Below are 24,532 nucleotides of genomic sequence, written 5' to 3' on the forward strand. Positions count from 1 at the left end.
TGCTTTGAAGGCTACAGTATACCGAGCGTCCTCCTTTAAACAAATCTCGTTTAAAAGAGACGGCCTTCGTAGGACAAACGGAAACGGAATGTAACATGGTTGCTATGACAGCACACCACTCTTTAACAAGTGAGAGCGCTTTGAGTGAGAAGGGGACAAAGTCCCTTTAGAAGGGAATGTATGAGGTAAATTTTAAGAGCGTTATAATGATGTAAAGAGAAAAGAAAATAGATTTTACAGGTGTACTTTTAGTCTAATACTTTATTTTAATTATATATTCATATAATTATACATATTATATACTCTGCACCCATCTACTGAGGTACTTCAACTTGGGAATTAACATTCCTTGCATTTGAACATCATATTTACGGGCAAATTGTGAGTTGTGAGTGCCCACGTGGGATACACCTTATGTATCCTCCGAATTCCCATGAAATAAGGTCACATTCGAAGGCTGCATTCGAAGTGTTCTACTCGCTTTTTTGAAACGAGACAGCCTCGATGACGTATGCAGCCGACAAATGCGACATCCGGAGGACGCAGCCTTCTAAACGAGACACAGCCAGTGTCATCTTGAAATACTACATATCCCATGATCACGTCATAAACGCGTCAGTCCCCGCCTCCAATCTCTTTATTCTGATTGGCTGCTGCAAATACGGCGACGTGAACAGGACAAATTTAATTAGCAAGCAGTTGCGGCTACACTTAGCACTACTACTATAACAATATAAATTAGGTTTAATAGTGTAACAGTTACACCTAAACTGAGAATTACTGTTCGTAAACTACAGATTCATTCCATGATGGCGGAGCTGTAAAATCACTGACATATATGTGTTAAATGCGCTGCTTTTATAGCAGGACTCGTTTAGGAAAAGCTGATTTATGCTAAACCGGTGATCATGGCTTCAGTAATTCTGACAACTCAAATCAACACAACTATAAACAAACATCTACTGTAAGTTACAAGATACATACATTTATAATACTAAGCAAAATATGCGTTTTCTTCCAAGTTTGACTATGGAAATCAGCTGGGGTTTGAGAACGTGCACTTATTTACCAAATCAGATAATTTCAATAAAGATGGATATTGTAATATTTCTGTCTTTAAAATTAAAACGTTTTGTCTTCGAATTTTTTTACACGAACAGCTTTAAAAATGCCGATGACAAACAATATACTGTATCAGATAGAGTTGTTAAAGCATATATGCAAGGTTACATTTAATCTGAATATTGATCATATTTATATATGACATATGTTTTACTGTATCTGATTCAGTAATACTGGGTTGCTACGCAGATTTCAAGACTTATTTAAAGATCAGTGTGCATAGTTTTAAAATAAATAGGGAGGTCACCCCTGAGGGTGTATTTGCCCTTGACAGGAGTACACACATTGACTCAGTTCAGATTTATTTATTTATTTATTTATTTTTTACATTTCATGAGTCAGATGCAGTCATGTGATCCGATCTCATGCTCTCTTGATTGTAGGAAACTGATCTGGACCAAAGGATCTGTCAGACATGCTACACTGGGTAAGCTCTCATGTTATTATGTTCATATTGAGGGATTTTCATAAGGAGGCAATAGAACTAATACTATGCTTTGGTCCTTCACTCACATGTTTGAGAAAATCTTGTGTATTGTTTTTTTTTTTTTTTTTTTTAATAACTACGTGCAGGCAGGATTGAGAAAGTCCTCATTGCAAACAGAGGTGAGATAGCTTGCAGGGTGATTCGGACAGCTAAGAAAATGGGCGTTCGCTCTGTTGCAGTGTACAGTGATGCAGACAGACATTCCATGCATGTGGCCATGGTGAGGAAAAACACTTTTGAGAATTATGAGAACATTTACACTCCCTTATACATCCGTATAAATTTTAACCTTGATGGAAGTCCATGGATATGTTATGCAGCTGGATGGACAGATATACAATAGTCATACAATTATATTTTATTGTCATATTCAATCATAGGCAGATGAGGCGTATCATATTGGACTTGCAGCGTCACAGCAAAGTTACCTGTGCATGAACAAGATCCTGGATGTGGCTAAGAAATCCTCTGCACAAGTACGTCATCTTTTACTGCTGCTTTTTTTAAGGTGGTCAAGAGGTCAATCATCTTTATTTTGGGAATATCTTGCTAAACTCTTTTAATGCTTTCTCTTTATTTGTTAAGGCGGTGCATCCTGGATACGGTTTCCTGTCTGAAAACACAGAGTTTGCTGAACTGTGCAAACAGGAGGGCATCATCTTCATCGGCCCACCTTCATCTGCCATTCGCGACATGGGAATCAAGAGGTACACTCAAAATGTTTGAGGTTTAAACTTGAGTCGTGAAAAACATTTGCAAAAACAACTAGTTATCTGTGTAGCAAATACATACCAACACCCAGTACTGGCCTAGCAACCACAAAGAGCACCTTATCAGCTACCTTGCAATGCCCTAGCAACCACCCAGAACACCCTAATAACTCCCTAGCAAGACCCTCAACACCCTAGCTATTAGCTAGCAACCACACAGAACACCCTAATAGCTCCCTGACACCCACCCTTAACACCCTAGCAACTGCCTAGCAACCACACAGAACACCTTAGCAAACACATAACAATGCTCAAGCAATGCCCCATTAACCACCTAGCTATGTCCAAGCAACCACCCAGAACACCCTAGCAAACACCTAAAAACACTCTAGGAATGCTCCAGCAACCATCTAGAAGTGCCCAAGCAACCATCCTTATCACCCTACTAACACCCTAGTGACTGGTGCAGGCCCAATGAATTATTTAACCTATTTATTTTGCATCGTGGAACTCTATAATGTCTACCAAAAGGTAAGAGTGTTTGCTAGGGTGTTCTGGGTGGTTGCAAGGCAGTTGCTAGGGAGTTATCAGGGTGTTCTGGGTGGTTGCTAGGGCATTACTAGTCCGTTGCTGGGGCATTGCTACAGTGTTGGTAAGAGGATGCTAGGGAGGTAGGATGTTCTGGATGGTTGCTAAGGCATTGATAGTTGGCTGCTGGCATATTGCTAGAGTGTTGTTATAGGTGTTCGGGGTGGTTTCTCAGTAGTTGCTTGGGAATTACCAGGCCATTGCTACAGTGTTGTTAAGTGGTCACTAGGGAGGTATTATTTGTTTATTTTTTTTTACTTTATTGTGTCTATACAAGTGCATATGTATGTTAGCACTTTGTATGCACATATACACATAAACACATACATACTGTATATCTCACAATTTTATTCCAATTCAATAATGCATACATGCGTAAAAGCTTAAACCCGGAGAAAGAGAAGAAAAAAAAGAAAAAAGACATATAACAATAATAATTAAATAAATAAAGGACATGCTAAAGCAATTCCATTCGACTACACATTTTTCTGTCCTCCCACTTACCCTTTAATTTAATATATTACAATGAATGTCAATGTACTGATTGCTTCCACCAACCCAGTTTTCCATATTCTTCCACTTTGAATTGATATCATTATGCATCCACATCAAGACTGGCTTGATCTGTGATGCATAATAATAATAATAATAATTTGCCAGATTGGGTACTGCCAGTCCACCCATTTCTTTTTTTTGTTGAAAAACTTTTAAGTTTTACTTTTGGTTTCTTTTCATCCCATATAATCTTTGTAAAAAGGCTGTGCCACTTATTAAAACTCTTGGAATTTATATATGTTGGTAAGTTTTGAAACAAAAACAAACAATTTGGGAGGATATTCATTTTGATTTGTATTTATTTTCTCTAGTAAGGACAATGATAGTATTTTCCATCTTTTAACATCCTGTCTTATTTAATTTTCTAATGTGCCATAAATAAGATTGTACAAAGCATCTAGGCTATTTGGGATAATCACTCCTAAGTACCTTATTTTTGTTCAATTACACTTAAAATTATACTATTAATATATTAATATTTTTCTAAATCAAATTAATAAACTTGTGGTTAAAACCAAATGCCTCACATGTTTCAAATATAAAGGGCCATATCACCCTATCAAAAGCCTTTTCAGCATCTAAGGTCAATATTAATACTTGTTTAGTTTTTGTTGCATGATTGATAAGATTAAGCGTTCATCACACATTATCAAACAATAAATGTTTTTTTTTTTACAAATCTTGTTTGATCAAAATGTACTATATTTGGAATTATATTAGAGACTCTTGTAGCTATTATTTATGTTAAAAGCTGTTAATCTACGTTTAAAAGCGATATTGGTCTGTATGATGAACATTGAGTGGGGTCCTTTCCTTCTTTTAATATAACCGATATAATTGATGAATTCCACGTCTGTGGCCACTCACCTTTTTCTAGGATACAATTAAAAATTTCACGTAATATTGGAGATAGCAGTTCATGAAATTCTATATAAAACTAATTTGTGAAACCATCATTTCCGGGACTTTTTCCATTTTGCTCTTTTTAATTACAGCTAAAATCTCTGTCTCAGTTATTGGATGAACTAAGTCTTTATTTTGTTGGCTTGTAACTGTAGGGAGATTTAAATAATCTAAATACTGTTTAATTCTATTTATATCGATCTGTGATATCTCTGGTTTATTAAGAGTCTGATAATTCCTAAAACATAATGCTATTGCCATCTTTCCCTTCCATTCTATAGAACCCTCATCCCTTATGATAGTTATAATGGCCTTTTCTTTTTGTTTTTTATTTAAATGCTAACAGTTTTAAAGATTTTGCACTAACTATTATCATAATATTTCTGTCTAGTGAGCATAAGATTCTTTTCAATGTCTATTGCAATTTTATCTAATGCCTCCTCAGCCTTTAACTCTTTATAGACTTCTTTGTTTTTATTTTTCTCATGCACTTCCTGTAATTTTTTTAATAGTTTTTTCTAAATTCAATTTCTCCCTCTGTCCTTGTTTCTTTTTCCATGATGCATATGCTGTTATTTCTCCTCTCACAGTAACCATAGCAGGCTCCACAGTATAATTGGTGTCACGTCTCCATTATTAATTCTTTGAAAAATAATTTTCAATACTCTGTATTATTCTATCTTTAAAAATGATATCTCTTAGAAGAGAATTATTAAACCTCCTTACTGAAGTCACTTGTGTATACCGAAAATGAATTTCCATTATAACTGCTGCATGATCTACTAAAGTTACTGGTAAAATCTCACATCTTTTCACCCTTAATACATTAGTCTTAAACATAAAACTATAATCTAACCTGGAATAAACATTATGAGCTTCAGAATAATAGCTAAAATTTGTAACATTTGTGTACATGAGGCGCCACACATCCATCAAACCCAGTTCAACCTGTGCCTGGCACAGAAGTGTTGCGCCCCTTGATGTAATAATAGTTATCCGCCCATAATAATTATCCCCTTTGCCTCTGTTACATAGATCATAGATAAGATCTTCTTTAAAAATTCAACTTGTTCTCCAGGTGGATTATATACATTTAACAAAGGTAAAAATGTTCCTTCTGTATCCCCTCTCACCAACACGTATCTTCCCTCTTTATCTGTCTTGCAAAGTTCTTTTCTAAAACTCAAATGTTTTTTGATTAGTATTGCTACTCCTTGTTTAGCGGATGTAAATGATGATGCAAATACTTGCTGAAGCTAACTTTTCTCATTTTATGTGTTCCCCTCTATTTAAATGTGTTTTTTGTAAAAATATAATTTCCCCTCAATCTCTCTTAAGTTTCTGGACTGTTTTCTTTTTATTGGGTTGTTTTGTATTTAGAGTCATTATTCTAAATTCGCCCATTTATTTAGTTTTTTCCCCTTATTAACCTCTTCAATATATTCCTTCCATATCCCTTCATATTTTCATATTTTTCATACATCAAAAACCTTTCTTACCACTTTATTATTTATCATCAATCTCTTCTCCTCTGTTCCATGTACCATCATTGTTTTAGCAACGAAAAAACAAACTAACAAACAAACAAAAACACAAGAAACTAAATAATCCCAAAATGTGCATAAGAAAGAAAAATATCCAAAAACTCCTAAAGGTAAACTTCCAATAGTGGTATCCTTCACAAGGTTGCCCAATGTTATCCAGAATATTCCACCATTCTGGAAAGAGTGGCCTCCAGCTTCTCTATCCATTTATGCCCCTACCAATGAATGGTGTTTTTTTTAACTATATATAATAATTATTTCTACATCCCCATTTGTTATAACCTAAATTACAGAAAACTAGGGGTTAAATATACAGTATCTCCTTTAGCACAGATCCAATAGTTTTTCATATACATTAACTTCTTCTGTTCCATTAAAATTCAGGCTAATTCTTCTTTCTTTTTTCAATTCAATTAAAGAAAGACAACAATAATAATAATAATAATAAATGCATACACATACAGTACATACATACATATTGACTTTCTCCATCAGTATTTATAATTCTTCATAATCATAATTCCAAAATGACATATCATCAAATATCAAATTAAAGTCAATTAATTCCCCTCTTCTCTCCTATAGACTGAAATGAAGGATTAGATTTGTACCTTCATAGCTGTTTCATCATCTACACCCAGTTGCTTCCTCCAGGGCCTTTAGAAAATAATTCTCCTCATCAACCGGATCTCTATGGGAGTGACTGCATTGCCTTTTATTCCATCCAGTAGACTTCAAGGACTGTTGTAGTTTAGGTAACCATCTAGACGAGTGACTCACGTGAGCTCCTTCCTCTCGCCTCATTTCATTTCTTATCTCCTCAGGAAATTGTTTATTGTACTCTTTGGCCACTATCTGCACGTTGTCGGAAACCTGTTCACCTTCTACCCAAAATATTTTTAATCTGACTTGATATTGAATATGGGACTTGAGTTGCTTTTCTTGCCACTTTTTGCGGATTCAGCTAAGCGCGTTTCATTGTTCTTGTATTTTTGCTGCAAGATCCTGGTCCAAATATACACTAGTACCCTCATATGTGATCTCTCTTTTTGCCCATGCAGCCCTCAGTACGTTCTGTTTCATATTCCACGTCAGGAATCGGACTACAATGGATCTTGGATGTGTATTCATATTGGGAGTTTTCTTCAAGAAGGTACAGTGCGCTTGTACTGTTGTTAGCTGTTCAGTAATGCTGCATGCTTCTTTGAAAGATCTCTTGACGAATCCCATGATATCGCTGCCTTCACTCCCTTCTTTAATTAGATGGATCCATATATTGTTTTGCCGAGATTTGTTTTCTAAATAGTCGGTCTTCTCCCGCAGCATTTTATTTTGACGTAGGAGAAAACTTAACGCTCTCTCCTCGACCTTGGCAATTCTTTGGTCCGTTAACTGTAGATGTCTTTACATTTCTCTGTCAATTCCCTTCATTACCTACATCTGTTCTTAACTCAGTCATTTCCCACTTGGTGTCCTTTGAGAAGTCTTGGAAATCTTTTCTGAAGTCCACTATTTCTTCTTTCAGAATTTTCAAAAGTTCCGTGGCCTCACTTCAAGGCATGTTGCTGGCCTCTTTACGTCTACCTTGTCTCTTTTTTACTTTACTTTCCATTTTCACGGTATTAGGGTGGTGTTAGGGTGTTCTGGATGGTTAAGGCATTGCTAGGTGGTTGCTGGCATATTGCTAGTTTTGTTCTAGGTGGTTGCTTAGCAGTTGCTAGGGTGTTGAATATCCTAGCATCTGCAAATATCTCCCTAGCAAACACCATCAATACTCTAGCAACTGCCTAGCAACCACCCAGAACACCCTAGCAAACACCTAAAAAAACAGTAGCAATGCTCCAGCAATCACCTAGAAGTGCGCTAGCAACCATCCTGATCACCCTAATGACTGCCTAGCAACTACCTTCAACACCCTAGCAACTGCCAAACAACCACCTAGAACACCTCTAACAACACTCTAGCAATACACCAACAACCAACAAGCAATTCCTTAGAAACCATCTGGAACACCCTAATACCTCCCTTGCAACCACTTTACAACACTGTTGCAATGCCTTAGCAACCACAGATTAATACCCTAATAAGTCCTTAGCAACCACCCTCAACTGCCTAGCAACCACCCAAAACACCCTAGCAAACAATGCTCTTGCAGTTGCCCAGCAACCACCCAGAACACCATAATAACTACCTAGCAAAGACCCAACAACACCCTAGCAACCACTCAGAATACCCTAACAAATACCAAACAACGCTCTAGCAAAGCCCAAGCAACCACCTAGAAATGGCCTTGCAACCACCCTGAACACCCTGAAAACTCTAGCAATCACCCCAACAACCTAGCAACTGCCTAGCAACCACCCAGAACACCCTAGCAAAAAACTTTTACATTCTAGGCATTATAGATTTCCAGGATACAAATTAAATGGGTTAAAGAACTCATTTGTGCCTGTATCAGTCAGAATTCTTAATGATAATTCTTGAATATACTGGAAGTTATTTGTATTGGGTGTTTATATTGTGTGTTGGTACTGTATAGTATTATAATTTTATATCATATGGATGATTATAAATTTTAGCGGGTGTTTTGGAAGCAAGAAACATTGAGTCCAAACCGAATTTTCCCAGGGGAACAATAAAGTATATTATTTCATTCCACTTATCAATGCTCTTGCAATTCCCCAGCAACGATCTAGCAATGCCCTAGCAACCACCCTGAAGAGCCTAATAACACCCTAGCAACCCTAGTAGGATTTTTACCCTAGTAAAAACCTAACAACGCTATAGCAATGCCCCAGAAACCAGCTAGAAATGCCCTTGCAACCATCCTGAACACCCTAAAAACTCCCTAGCAACCACTCTCAACACCCTAGCAACTGCCTAGCAACCAACTATAACACCTCTAACAATGTTCTTGCATTACCCCAGCAACCACCTAGTATTGCCCTAGAAAATACCTAGAACACCCTAATACCTCCCTTGTAACCACCCTCAACACCCCAGCAACTGCCTAGCAACCATTATAACATGGATCCATCCATTCATATTTAAGTCTTTTTAAAACTATTTTACATTTTTCAGTTTGTCTTGAACTTCTCTTCTCTAGTTTTGAAATAAAATACTCATTTGTTGTTTGTTGTAGCACATCTAAACACATTATGTCAGCTGCTGGCGTGCCTATCATTGAGGGTTACCATGGAGAGGACCAATCAGATGAGAAGCTTCAAAGCGAGGCAGCGAGGATTGGTTACCCTGTGATGATCAAAGCTGTTCGTGGTGGCGGTGGGAAAGTGAGCTGGAATTTCACTAAACATTTCTGTAATTTAATGATTTGCCCCAGAGTTCCACCTTTTAATAGAGTTTCCTGAAGCCTCTCTTCATTGACTCACACAGGGAATGAGAATTGCACACACTGAAGCAGATTTCCATGAACAGCTTGAGTCTGCAAGGAGAGAGGCCCGCAAATCATTCAATGATGATGTCATGCTGATAGAGAAGTTTGTGGAGAACCCCAGGTCTGTCTCATTTACCATTCTCAGTACACATTATTTAAAGGGATAGTTCACCCAAAAATGAAAATGTTTCCTCTGATGTCATCCTGTATGATGTGGGTGTGTGTGTGTGTGTGTGTGTGTGTGTGTGTGTGTGTGTGTGTGTGTTGTTGCGTTAGACACGTGGAGGTGCAGGTGTTTGGTGATCAGTATGGTAATGCAGTATATCTCTTTGAGAGAGACTGTAGTGTTCAGAGACGACACCAGAAGATCATAGAAGAAGCTCCAGGGGTAAGAATCACACTCCTGCTTTGCTTCTGAGTTTATTATATGTCTTGGTGATAAAATATGCAAATGTGCAATTTTATTATGTCTGCTATAATTTGAATGGCAATTTAAAGGAATGGTTCACTCTAAAATGAAAATTCTGTCATCATTTACTCACTCTCATATCGTTCCAAACCACATGCTCTTATGCTCTTTTTAAGTTCTTTTTTTTTTTTTTTTTACCTGAATTTTTTACTCTTAAAGTAACAGTTCGTAGTGAGCACATCTGTTAAAGGAATGTTCTGTACTTTTGAAACTGTGTGTAATAAAATGTTATGGACTGGCCCCATTCACTTCCATTGTAAGTGTCTTACTGTAATTGCGATTTTCGCTTTTTATTTTAATATACGTGAAAAGTTTAAATTATGTTTTGTAGTAATCAACATATTCACAAATGCTGTCGATTCAGCTTAACTTGTATTAAATACAACATTCTTTTTAAGCTCCAAAAAATGAAAAAACAAAAACAAAACACCACCACCACCAAAAAAGTCCATATGACTTCAGTCAGATTTGTGAACTGAAACAACCAGTTCATTGAAAAGAGTTGTCTCAAAAGAACAATTCATCAAGTCACTGATTCATTCCCAGATGTTCTCGAGTTAACAGCTCAATGGACGTGAAGATTATCCTGCAAACCCTATTAAGTTGACTCAGTTGAATTGAGTAATGGAATTATAAAACGTGTAATTAAGTTCACTTAACTTGGTGTCCATATAGAATGAACTTGAACTATTTATGTTATGGTAACTAGATGCAAGTAGACTTAACTCACATTTGCTATTTAAATGTTGTTGTTCCAATGGAATAATTTTAATTCAATGGACTCAAATTTAGATTGTCCAATAATACATTATAAGTAATGTAGATTATAACTGATTCTAGGGTAGTCATTAAATAAACTTGCAGTATTTCACCACATAAATGCATTGATGCCTGTCGGAGAACTGAAAGTGTTAACAGAGTCCAACTTGACCTAAAGAGACACAGATTACCCTAATGGTGACATCACACCGACAAAACAACATAAAACCACAAAAGAACTAAAATCTCTATGAATTCTTAATAACAGCTATTTAAATGCCCTCATACGTTCCCTTTGACCAAGGAAACATAATTAAATAAAGCGCAATGTGTTGTGGGTATTCCCCATTGATTCAATTTTGTACTCAGTAGTTTTGAGTTATTAACGCTTAACCTTAAGTCTATGGATTTTTAAGAAAAATAATTTCAGGAAACTTAGATATTTGAGTTATGAGCCCAAAACGTTTACATTTAATCTAATGACATTAATTTAATGACATTTAATCAAGGCAATTAGATTTTTCCAGTAATGACAACATTAGGGTTTACAGTGTATCAGTGAATAACTACTTAAAAAAAAAAAAAAAAAAAGCTATCGTATGACATCAGTGCACAAGTCATGTGAATGAAGAGCTGCGTAAAGATTCTTCATACTACATACTGTACATTTTAGAACAAAATGAGTGTGAGTAAATGACAGAATCATTTTTGGATGAACTATCCCTTTAATTTTGTCCTTTTCTGTCTTAAAATTCACTTAGGTAACAATTAGACTGTCTCTCCTGTTTGTTTGATCACAGCCAGACATTGGTCCTGAGGTCAGGCGGCGACTCGGGGAGGCAGCAGTGCGGGCGGCTAAAGCCGTCAACTATGTGGGAGCAGGTGATGATTGTGAGGTCCTGTGATGATGTCATTTATGTGCGACATCATTGTCTCATGAATAAGCATGAATAAGATCATTTTAAACATCGTGCATGAAAATAATGTTCTACCATTACCAACGTTTATAGAAAGTCAAGAAGGTTCTGTGTATTGCAAACTGTTTATGACTGTTTAATTGTTACAGGCACAGTGGAATTCATCATGGACGCGCAGCACAATTTCTACTTCATGGAGATGAACACACGACTGCAGGTGGAGCATCCAGTGTCCGAGATGATCACAGGAACTGATCTGGTGGAGTGGCAGCTGAGGGTGAGACATATGAGACTCAACAGCACCCTCTACAGGCCAGGATGTAGCATGGCAACTCATTTTGCGGGTGCATTAATAGGAGCCCCTAAAGTCAAGGAGGGAATTTATTTTCGGGAATAGTTTTGCGGTCCCTTGCAAAAGCTTCATCCATCCATTATAAAAATTAACCATGGTTTTGTTACAGTCACCATACTTTAACCATAATATTTGCAGTAAAACCATTGGAATAAAATGACCACAAATGCCAAATCCTGCACACAAAGGAAAGGTTGTACCACTTTATGATGCAAGCATAAAAGAGTATACAGAATATATAATACTGAAATAATAAATTATCACACATGTTTTTAGAATATTTACCTATTTTATTTATCCTCAAATCATCCCACTGCCGGATTGGACTCCTCCACGCTTTTGACACCTGTTTGTTTAGTGTTTCGAAAAGTGTTACAAGACAGGAGGCAGATATAACTGGAATAGGCTGAAAAATTAATCTTGCATACTTGTTGTTTATTGTATATCAGGTCTTATTCATAAAAAAAAAATAAAATAAAAAAAAATGTCATTAAATGAATAGAATGCTGTAATAGAGTTGTCCACAAGGGGTCACAATTATTTCAGATTTTCTTTTTCCTTTTTTTTACATATTCACAGAAGCATTTAACTATTCAATTAATTCAGATTAAGAATTTTTTTATATGAATTAGCGGTTATGAATCTGAGGTTGCACTGATGTTATGTGGTGGCTTTGCCCATCAGGTGGCAGCGGGCGAGAGGTTGCCCCTTACTCAGGAGCAGATTGTGTTGAGGGGTCACTCTTTTGAAGCCAGAATTTATGCTGAAGACCCCAGTAATAACTTCCTCCCCGGAGCAGGACCACTGCTTCATCTGTCCACCCCTCAGGGAGATCAGAGCACACGAATCGAGACAGGGGTTCGAGAAGGTGCTTGTCATTTCACCACATTATTTGCATAGTGTCACATTTACTTGCACTTTTACAGGTGAATGTCACAAAGACATGTCAGGGGTGTATTTCACCTCAGTCAAATGGGGAAAACTGTCTGTCTTTTTGTCTGTCTGTTTGTCTATTTATCTGTCTGTCTATTTGTCTGTCTTTCAGTCTGTCATTTATCTGTCTGTCTATTTGTCTGTCTTTCTGTCTGTCTGTCTCTGTTTATTTGTCTATCTGTCTTTTAGGGTTAGACAACTATATATTCAGAATTATAAAAATATATTTAGATTTATATTAATATAATCCAATTTTTAACTAAATGTTCAGGATGTATTTTATTTTTTTATGTATTTTTTTTTTTATCCCCTTTTCTCCCAATTTGGAATGCCCAGTTCCCACTATTTAGTTGGTCCTCATGGTGGCGCGGTTACTCACCTCAATCCGGGTGGTGGAGGACAAGTCTCAGTTGCCTCCGCTTCTGAGACCGTCAATCCGCGCATCTTATCACGTGACCCGATGTGCATGACCGCGGAGACTCACAGCATGTGGAGGCTCATGCTACTCTCCGCAATCCATGCACAAATTACCACGCGCCACATTGAGAGCGAGAAACACTAATCACGACCACGAGGAGGTTACCCCATGTGACTCTACCCTCCCTAGCAACCGGACCAATTTGGTTGCTTAGGAGACCTTGCTGGAGTCACTCAGCACTCCCTGGATTTGAACTCACGACTCAAGAGCTACTTGCTGAGCTACCCAGGCCCCTCAGTGTTCAGGATTTATAACTATACAGTATATTCAGATTTACAAGTATATATTCTGGTAATCTTAAACATCCTATTTAGTTTTACTTTTATTATTATTTTAACCTGGTTCTCGCCATGAAGATATATTCTGAATATATAGTTGTTTGTTTTTTTAACTCCATGCCAGCTTCAATGGAGTTAAAAAACAAACAACTATACAGTGCATCCGGAAAGTATTCACAGCGCTTCACTTTTTCCACATTTTGTTATGTTACAGCCTTATTCCAAAATGGATTAAATTCATTATTTTCCTCAAAATTCTACAAACAATACCCCATAATGACAACGTGAAAGAAGTTTGTTTGAAATCTTTGAAAATGTATTAAAAATAAAAAATGGGCAAAAAATAAAATCACATGTACATAAGTATTCACAGCCTTTGCTCAATACTTCGTTGAAGCACCTTTGGCACCAATTACAGCCTCAAGTCTTTTCGAGTATGATGCTACAAGCTTGGCACACCTATTTTTGGGCAGTTTCTCCCATTCTTCTTTGCAGGACCTCTCAAGCTCCATCAAGTTGGATGGAGAGCGTCGGTGCACAGCCATTTTCAGATCTCTCCAGAGATGTTCAATCGGGTTCAAGTCTGGACTCTGGCTGGGCCACTCAAGGACATTCACAGAGTTGTCCCGGAGCCACTCCTTTGTTATTTTGGCTGTGTGCTTAGGGTCATTGTCCTGTTGGAAGATGAACCTTCGCCCCAGTCTGAGGTCCAGAGCAGGTTTTCATCAAGGATGTCTCTGTACATTGCTGCATTCATCTTTCCCTCAATCCTGACTAGTCTCCCAGTTCCTGCCGCTGAAAAACATCCCCAGAGCATGATGCTGCCACCACCATGCTTCACTGTAGGGATGATATTGGCCAGGTGATGAGCGGTGCCTGGTTTCCTCCAGACATGATGCTTGCCATTCAGGCCAAAGAGTTCAATCTTTGTTTCTCATGGTCTGAGAGTCCTTCAGGTGCCTTTTGGCAAACTCCAGGCGGGCTGTCATGTGCCTTTTACTGAGGAGTGGCTTCCGTCTGGCCACTCTACCATACAGGCCTGATTGGTGGAGTGCTGCAGAGATGGTTGTTCTTCTGGAAGGTTCCCCTCTCTCCACAGAGAAATGCTGGAGCTCTGTCAGAGTGACCATCGGGTTCTTGGTCACCTCCCTGACTAAGGCCCTTCTCCCCCGATCGCTCAGTTTGGTCAGGCGGCCAGCTCTAGGAAGAGTCCTAGTGGTTCCAAACTTCTTCCATTTACGGATGATGGAGGCCACTGTGCTCATTGGGACCTTCAATGCCACAGAAACGTTTCTGTACCCTTCCCCAGATCTGTGCCTCGATACAATCCTGTCTCGGAGGTCTACAGGCAATTCCTTGGACTTCATGGCTTGGTTTGTGCTCTGACATGCACTGTTAACTGTGGGACCTTATATAGACAGGTGTGTGCCTTTCCAAATCATGTCCAATCAACTGAATTTACCACAGGTGGACTCCAGTCAAGTTGTAGAAACATCTCAAGGATGATCAGTGGAAACAGGATGCACCTGAGCTCAATTTTGAGTGTCATGGCAAAGGCTGTGAATACTTATGAACATGTGATTTTTTTTGTTTGGTTTTTTATTTTTAATACATTTGCAAAGATTTCAAACAAACTTCTTTCACGTTGTCATTATGGGGTATTGTTTGTAGAATTTTGAGGAAAATAATGAATTTAATCCATTTTGGAATAAGGCTGTAACATAACAGAATGTGGAAAAAGTGAAGCGCTGTGAATACTTTCCGGATGAGCTGTATATTCAGAATTGTAATGATAAATTCATGTTTTAAAACGATATATTCAGATTTACAAGTTTATATCTAGATTTATCACTATATATTCAGAATTATACAAATATATTCAGATTTATATCTATGTATTAGAAATTATAATTACTGAATATGTTCAGGATTTATAACTATATTCAGAATATCTCATATTTACATTGAGGATTTACAACTATTTATTCAGTCTTATATTTTCTGATTATAATGTTCTATTCAGATTTACAATTATATATTCATTTTTACAGCTCTATATTTTGATTTTACAACTATTTATTCTGAATGTATTCTATCTATTCATTCATCCAGATGCTGAATTGTAATGAAAATATTGTGGCAATGCAAATCTTAATAATCCTAACATTGGCTTCATTTTCTTTCAGCAAAATATATTTTCTTGGATTTTGGGGTGAAATAGACCACATTACCATTAAAGGTCTTAAGTCATTTCCCACACATGAATTGTCACTCTAGACGTGAGAATGGTTTCTGATTTGGTTTATATCTGCTGTATGTGTGTGTCTGTGCTGTGTAAGGCGATGAGGTGTCTGCTCACTATGACCCAATGATTGCTAAACTGGTGGTTTGGGGTGAAGATCGCTCCGCTGCTCTAAAGAGACTCCGATACTGCCTACGACAGTATAATGTAAGCACACATTCTCCACCATAAGACTGAACTCATCGTATAAACTTTAATAACAGTAAACTCTCATGACAGTTATAACCATAAACCATCACAACACTTTAAACTGCTGTAATGTGTGACATATTTCCAAATGATAAAGGAATATTCAGCTGGAAATAATGTAGGGTGGGACTTGATTTCATTCATCTGGATTTGATTTGATCATGAAAAGTGAGCTATAATATTATTGGTTGATATTATTTTGCCCTGCCCACACTGCCTTGATAACATCAGCAGGAAAGGAGAGTTGTTTCAGAGCTGGAGCTCTTTTATTGCATTTTAATGAGAGATTACTTGGAATAATGTGCAAGATGAGAGAGATTTATTAAGTAAGGTCGAATGTTTGATGTTGTGTATAGTAAGATTTCACTCTGATGTCTCTTCTCTCTCAGATTGTGGGTCTCAACACCAACATTGAGTTTTTATTGAGTCTTTCGGGGCATCCCGAGTTTGAAGCGGGGAATGTTCACACCAGTTTCATCCCGCAGCACTATGATGAGCTGTTCCCCGCACCTCAGAGCCCGTCTGGAGAGGTGCTGTGTCAGGCGGCTCTGGGTCTGCTGCTACAAGAACAACAGCACACACAGAAGTACAGGAACCAGTCCAACGGTGAGAATTGAGTCTATACTCTCAAAGTTATATATAAATGTGTGTTTCTTCATCTTAAGCACTTTCATGTTCCAGCGGTTGATTTTTATTAAAACAAACTGATTTCAACTTTTATTTTTGCTATATGAAGGTCTTATTAAAACTGACTTGGAAACTTTTTACTAGGACTTCATCGTTTATTTTGTGTACTTTTCAAATTTAACTATTTTAGCCTTGTCCCAGACCAAGACTTTCAATATTAAATTATGAAAATCCGTTATAAACATACAAATGATTGCATGTTTAAAACTATGATCATCTAAGCAAAGAGTGAAATAAAAAACAATTTCAATATTTAATGTGTGAAAATGATTTTTATACATTTTTCAAAAATTTCGACTGTCCCATAGTTGTGGAGTCAAAACAATTTTGACAAAAATTGGAGTCTGACTTTTTTTTTTTTTTTACAAATAAAAATGTCATTTCCAGCACAGAATTCTATTTAACAAAACAGAATATGAGATGTGCTAGAAATGACTTCTGGAAAAAAATGACAGAAATCTCCTTTTATGCATGGACAGACACTGTTGAACATTGTTAGTAGTCACTAATACATTACAAAATGCTTTAATGAGACCTTTTACACAGCTCTCTGGAAAACTCGATTCTGATTAACTACGTTTCCATCCAAGGATGGAAGCGTATCAAAATAAAGCCGATGGAAACGCAAATTATCGCTGAAATTTCACAAGTGTCGACATAATATTTTTCCGTTTAACTCTAGCGCATAAACACTGTCGATACTTCAGATGTTGCGAAAAACTGGTTTAGAAACACTTTTTGTCGAGAAAATTGGCATTAACTCAAAAATGTAGTATCACATGACAGAATTTACCCCAATCGTTACCCTGTGTTAATCATAGCCAATATATTGTATGTGATTATGGATTGGTCTTAATGGCATATAGATCCGATCTGCAAACATGACACTTCCAGGAGTGCCAACACAAATATCTCATATCATGAGAGGCAGTGTACAGGCAGAAGACGGCAAATTTTGCAAACATTTTTTTTTATGCATTTTCACTTTACCGAAAACAGAATAGCGTGAAAAGTGGATGGAAACTAGGCTATTGATCAATGGCGCCATCTAGCGGTCTGATATCTCTGAGTAACAACCGCACATCCACATATTAGGCTGGTTATCTGGGTATTTCGAGCGATCTTTAATACTTCTCGGATCACTGTGTGATCTCTTCAAGGAAGCTAATAAAATAATTTGAGCTCAATTCAATGTTCCATGTGCATTTATTTATTTGGTAAATAGTCTTGTAATAAGCAGGATAATGTGGAGTCAGTCATTAAGTACAAAATAAACACCAACAGAACTAACCAAAGGTGGATTCCAGCTGTTCAGCGATTTATTTCTTCACACAGAATAACATGATTTTAACGCAAATCAATATTTCATGTCCATGTATTTATTTATTTGGTTAGTAGCCATGTAATAAGCAAAATAATATACAGTCAGCTGGTTGTTATCGCAAAATAAACCTCTTCAGGCTGATACAAGACCTGATCACCCTGTTGGTACATTATCCCAGACTTAACTCTCTAGAATAAACAGTGATATGTAACAGAAGTTGAAGAATCATCCAAATACTGTAGTGAACCCTGGAAAACCAAATGACAGACAAATATGTTGGCCAGGCTGATTATTTGATGATATTTGATCATTTTGAGATTAACAATTGTTTCAGTTCCTACATCTACCTGCAATTTTTGTCAGTGAATGCTGCACATATTCTGCTTTCAGATGTCTTCCGGTGAATTTTGAGTAAATGTTGTGTAAAATTAAGTGTTTGTTTAATTTTATTTATCGCTTTTGATATTACATTTCATATATGATGTATATGATATTTAGTGTAGACAACATTTGAAAACACCAACTCATTATGTATTATGACTTTTCCACATTTTAGAATGTAGAAATTTTGGAATTTTGTAATGACCGAAAAATATCAATATTTTAAACAGAATTGAAGGAATTCACAAATATGCTGGACACTTGTTAGCAACTTTTTCTTCACTTCACAAAAGTTCTGTGAAAAAAAAAAAAAAAAAAAAAACTAGGCACGAATACATTTGTTTACAAAACAAATTTGTTTTCAGCTTTTAAGTAGAAGCCTTTAGATCAAAAGAATAAGATTATTAGAAACATATATTCAGTCAAGTGTGTCCAAACGTTAGACTGATAGTGTGTTTACAAAAAGTGCACAGTAACTGTAGTTTTCGTTAATTGTGTTATGAGCTTGTTAACCAGTGGCTTCCTCTTGCAGACGTGTACTCGCCATTTGCGTCCAGTAACGGGAGACGACTCAATGTTGTGCACTGCAGGAACCTGACACTGCGGCGAGGGGACAACAGTAAGTGTTCACGCTCTAATAAACACACAAACCAAACGCTGTGATGTGATGCCAGCCCGAACCAGCTCCTGTCAACACGCTTTGATTCTGAATGATTGCTTTAGGAGACGAGTTCTACACGAGGAAACTACAAGAACACTGACCTACAACATTCTGCATTCTAGAATTACTCTTGAAGATTATCACAGAGCTGACTTTAATAAACGATTAGCTCAAAGTCATTATTTACCCGCCCTCATATCGTTTCAAACCCATGTGACTTTGGTTTGGAATGACACGAGGGTAAGTTGATTGATGATCATTTTTAATTTGGTTTTACATATTTATGATTTCTTTAGTGCATTAGTATTCACATAAATGTCACAAGATTTTGCTGACAGTTCAGGGGTCAAGCTTTTCCCAGTTAATCATGATTATGTCTAAAGTCATCAGTATCCTGTAATTGTTGCTGTGATCAGAAGTTCCAGACGATCAGTTGACATGAATATTATTATGTATGCATTCCTGATCAAAGTGCTTATTAATAGACGGCATATGTGATCATTCTTCTACATGTCAAGACAATGAGTTCATGCTCCTTAAATAGCAACAGTTCCTCTGCATTATATATGAGCTCTAATGAGACTCCATTTATCATAGCGAATGAGGGTTTGGGTGGAACAGTCCTTAAATAGATTTTCTATGGTAAGCCCAGCAGAGTGGATGTGGAAGAAATGTCTGGATCATATTTCACCGCAAAATGTAAATGACAATTTTTGCCTTTGATTTTGGAGCAGAATTACAGGTCAACAAATATCCTTAAAAAGGTGGCAGTGTCATTATTTTATTTTACACAGAGATAGGCAGGCCTGTTACTAAAATCAGTTGACTTCATCACTCCTTGTTTCATTATCTACCAATAGTGTGTCAAAAAATGAGAAAAATCTCTTTTGGTGTTGTTTTTCCAAAGTTGGAGTACCTGTAACACTAGACGTATTCAAGATATCTTAATATCCTTTTACATTCTTTTTTGTTTTTGTATCAACATTTTTAAGACCCTACATGGTAAAATCCCAGAGATATGGGGCTCTCAATATGGCTCCATCTGTAAATTGTTACATTTTCAATGGTCGAAATCTTTCTTGTCCAGCAAACAAAGGTCTGAAGTACAAGTAATATTAAAACTAGAAATGTACCTTTATTTATTCACATACTTGCTGGACATATCAATTTTACAATTTACAAATGGAGCCACATTGAGAGCCCCATATCTCTGGGATTTAACCTTATAGGGCCTTAAAAATGTACATACATAAAGGAAAGTTTGTTCAGAATCAGAATCTAAAAGGATATTAAGATATCTTGAATACTTCTAGTGTTATAGGCTCTCAAACTTTGGAAAAACTCAAATTTGTTTTTTTTTTCTTCAAATTTTGGACTTACCATTGGTAGATAATGAAACAGTGAGTGAAAGTCAACTAATTTTAGTAACAGACCTGTCTATCTCTATACAAATACTTATATTTTGTACCTGTAGTTTTGCCCCAAAACCATTTTGACCCCCAACCCCTTCTACAAAATAATGGATTACTCAGTAAATATTTCATGTTTTGCCTTTGGTCATTACTTTTTCACCAGTAAAAAAAAAAAAAAAAAAAATATATATATATATATATATATATAAAAACATTTTGAAAGAAAAGTTTTGAGGATTTCTGGTTGAGTTGACACTTAATAACCCACAGGCAGAACAACAAATACTACCATGATGTATACTTAAACAATACTTTACAATTTAAAATAATATATCATTTTTTCACATTATGGTAATTTAGAATTTGGTGGGGGAGTTTGATCACAAAAATGTGGCAATCTAAAAATATCTTTCATTTTCTTAATGCAAAATGTAATCTTTCGATTTTGGGGTGAAACATGATGAGGTTTAACAAATGTTATTCCATATTTTGTTTTTAACAGAAGTGGCACTAGCTGTTACATACCACCCAGATGGGACGTACAGTATGGAGGTAAATTTAAATTTTCACACTAAAATGTTGTCTGGACATATGACCCCTTATGTGGAACTATTTTGGACATGCAAAGCTGCATTGTCGAATCAAAAAAAAATATGTTTGAGGTGTTGGACATGGAGTAGAGATTTTAGTGTAAAAGCATAATCAATGATTGTATTATAAACTAAAAAATAAAAATATGAATTTTCCTGGGGGATTCATTGTCAGACTGGAGGTGAAGTGTTCCATGTGTCTGGAGGGCTTCAGTTGGAGGGAGACGTGACCTACCTGCGCTGCTCTGTCAATGGAGTACTATCCCGACCCAAACTAGTCATTCTGGACAACACCATACACATCTTCTCTATGGTAAGTATTGTTTGATTCAACTCTGTTGAATCATTCTTTGATATGTAATGACTGAAGACGGTCTGTTTATGGTCTGATTTGTTTTGATGTCACTTTTAGGAGGGACATGCCCAGGTGGACATCCCTGTGCCCAAGTTCCTGGCTGGCGTTACTGCCTCCAGTGCACAGAGGGGCGCTGTTGCACCCATGACAGGCACTATTGAAAAGGTAAGTAAAGCTATTATTGAAATAGCATATTGAATACTAAAGAGATACAGCAAAAATAGTATGAATAGCAGGCAAGTATGCGAGGTAGTATGCTATTCCAAAGTCTGTGGCTTAATCTCAGTTTGCATACTATCCATAATTTAATGCTAAAGTATGTATCGTTTTCTGCATTAACCCTTATGTTGTGTACTGGGCTGCATTTTTCAAAAGCATCGTAAGCCTATGGCGCATATGGTCTCTACGATCAACTTAAGCTTGCGGTGCTTTTGGGAAACGCAGCCCTGGTCATTTTGACCCGAACTACTTTTTTTTTTTTTACCTAATCCAATTGGAATAAAATTCCTTGACTTTGTTCACATATGGTATCTGAAAAAAACACAACAATTTGGACCATTTTCTTTACATTTTAGATGTTTTATTTCATTTTGTTACACTTGTTGTGTTCCCGGTCAAACGTGACCAGCCATTGGAAATGAATAGATTAGACCACAAAATACAAACATATTAAGTGTTCAGGAGCATCCCAATCCTTTAGATGAGCACATATGTGGATGTGTGTTTCCATACACAAAGTCCTCAGACATGTGCACACACACAAAACAAAACATACACACAAAGAGTGGTGAGCGCCCTTTTGTGCATAATCTTTCCATGTACACTCTTTGAGGAATATTTCAAGATCTGCTGATCATATCATGTTGTGTTTGGGCTCGTTTGAATCGGCATAGTCTGCTGTAAGTCATGATATGTCATTGTCTACGTTAAATGTTTCAGGAAGTAATAAGGAAAAATGTGACAAAAAACCACTCCTGTTTATTATACATATTTATGTGTCTGTGGGAATTTCATACACTAATACTCACTGCAGTTTGGCCTCTGAGTGAAATAAATTTGCTCATTGCATTCTACTAATTGAGAACTTTCCAACGATATATAACACATGGCTCATCTTTTTTATAGTTTTACCAACTCTGAAGATAATTGTTGTGATCACAAATTTGAAAAAGGTGAGAATGAAACAGTTCACCGTTATTTAATAATTGCAAGGATCAGCGATATGCATCGTAAAGTCCAGATTCTAAGCTTTAAAATGACAGATTTTGTTCAGATCAAGCAAGAGGTTATTAATTTAGTATGTAATTATTATTATTTTTTTCTGCAGGGATTGACCCCCACTGGCCTGGTTTAAGCTCAGTTCAATGAATCATTCTATCTATCTATATCTATATCTATATTTTTAAATATGTTCAAAAAAGGGGTACAAAACCTGTCTTAATTACTAAAAAAGAAGTTGATTAAAAGATCTAATGGAATGTCTTGGATAGTATATGCAATATGAGAGATTTATATACAATCTCAGTGGGCCGGTCATTTTTGATCGAGAACACAAAAGGTGTTAGTACAACAAAAGGGTTAAAAAATGTTCTCATTTCCCAGCGTAATATGCAGAGACTACTGTAAGTAAGCCATTTGTAGGTTAATTTTCTCAAAAAATGTAAACGCTGTCTCTGTGGCAAGAAATTGCACTCTTCAGCTTTAATCTTACTTATTTAACTAGTGCCAGTATTCATCTAAGTATTGCATTATTTCAGTGAGAGTTTAGATTCATTGATCTTGCACTTTATTTGTAGGTGCTAATCAAGGTTGGAGACTTAGTCCAGAAAGGAGATCCATTAATGGTGATGAATGCCATGAAAATGGAGGTGAGACTCGGTCACTTTCTCACTTAGTGCTTTTTCTAATCCTCACTACAACTACATCTGACCACTTCTCTTTCTGGTCAGCACACCATCCGTGCACCCAAAGCAGGCATCATCAAGAAGGTGTTCTTCAAAGAGGGCTCACAGGCGAACCGCCATGCAGCGCTGGTAGAGATGGAGGAAGATGAAGGAGCTGGAGCAGAGTAACCCAGTGTGACAGTAAAAATGATGGGCTAACACTCTGAATTTGGACCATCGGCAAGTTACTGCTCGTTACGAGATCTTGAAGAAGCACTACACATTAGTTTGGGAGACCTCATGGTTTGACTTGTGAAACTCCAAACTTTTGCCTTTGAAATGAAATTTAGGCTAGTAATTCCACCTTTATGGCTTATCTAAGAACACAAGAAGTACCTACTGTCTTGTGTAACTTTCTCCCAAATATCTTTGTATTATTTCTTTGTTTCTGTTTCCATGGTTCTTTCGTTCCAGTAATGGGTTTGCCTCATTTTCCTGGATGTCCACTTTTTTAAATACATTTTCCACTTTCCCGGTTAACCACAGGGTGACTGTGGACTTGCACTCCATCTCCCACTTTTAAGTGTACAAGGATTTCCATTTCAACAAAATCAACCCACTCAACTGTGACATGGTTGTTCACTCAAGCTACAATTATTTTTTAACACAAGTTAGAATACAGAAAACTTTGATCAGTTTAACAAGACTAATCTTGTTCTGTAGGTATAATGCACAATTTCAAACATTTGTTGAAGGTGCCATACTTATCAAAATGAAAATCTTTTTCTAGAAGCATTTTATTGTTTGTGTGATAAGGTGCATTGATTCTGGTTTGACTACTGAAGGAAACCTCATATCTCAGATCCTTTGTAACCATGATCATTAAAGGATAGTGGTTTTTTTCTATGCAGTTCTGTGTTTTCAAATCATAATGAACTAATTTATAAATGTGGCAAAATATTTAGAGTTCCTATACTTTCCCTTTCTTGTGCTGTCACTGTTTGCAACAAAATCTGATGATTTAAGTAATCCCTTCAAATCCTGTAAGCATAGTTTTTAATAAATTTTTTTCCCCCTCGGTAAGAACAGGGTCCCCACTGCTTTCCAGGCCTGGTTAAAACAGTTTTCGATCATCTCTAGAGCTACTGTAACAGGCCTTCTAATGTTCCACCCATCAATATTACTGCTCATTTGAATAATACTTCTTGTGCAAGGTTGGGCAACTCTTAAATGTGCATTCAGTGGTATCTTTTGTAACC

At 36.7% G+C, this 24,532-nt stretch overlaps 1 protein-coding gene across 1 annotated transcript; it reads left to right on the plus strand.

The window, feature by feature from the left end:
• Positions 1-669: 669 nt before the first annotated feature.
• LOC127438690 (methylcrotonoyl-CoA carboxylase subunit alpha, mitochondrial-like) lies at positions 670-24,523 on the plus strand. The gene is made up of 19 exons (XM_051694460.1): positions 670-964; positions 1,506-1,549; positions 1,696-1,829; positions 1,990-2,085; positions 2,195-2,316; positions 9,052-9,199; positions 9,303-9,424; positions 9,580-9,691; positions 11,332-11,413; positions 11,598-11,725; positions 12,485-12,668; positions 15,829-15,938; positions 16,370-16,586; positions 18,905-18,991; positions 20,948-20,997; positions 21,211-21,348; positions 21,448-21,555; positions 23,187-23,258; positions 23,340-24,523. Exons 1-19 carry the CDS (start codon positions 909-911, stop codon positions 23,460-23,462), a joined length of 2,133 nt encoding a protein of 710 aa, XP_051550420.1. The 5' UTR covers positions 670-908; the 3' UTR covers positions 23,463-24,523.
• Positions 24,524-24,532: the final 9 nt, after the last annotated feature.

This window comes from Myxocyprinus asiaticus, chromosome 50 (genome assembly GCF_019703515.2).
Source record: "Myxocyprinus asiaticus isolate MX2 ecotype Aquarium Trade chromosome 50, UBuf_Myxa_2, whole genome shotgun sequence".
In the NCBI taxonomy this organism is placed as follows: Eukaryota; Metazoa; Chordata; class Actinopteri; order Cypriniformes; family Catostomidae; genus Myxocyprinus; species Myxocyprinus asiaticus.

Coding starts and splice junctions, on each gene's coding strand:
- LOC127438690 (XM_051694460.1), top strand. CDS start 909: ATGGCTTCAGTAATTCTGACAACTCAAATCAACACAACTATAAACAAA. Junction 9,425..9,579: donor AAGTTTGTGGAGAACCCCAG/GTCTGTCTCATT, acceptor TTGTTGCGTTAG/ACACGTGGAGGTGCAGGTGT. Junction 21,556..23,186: donor TGACAGGCACTATTGAAAAG/GTAAGTAAAGCT, acceptor CTTTATTTGTAG/GTGCTAATCAAGGTTGGAGA.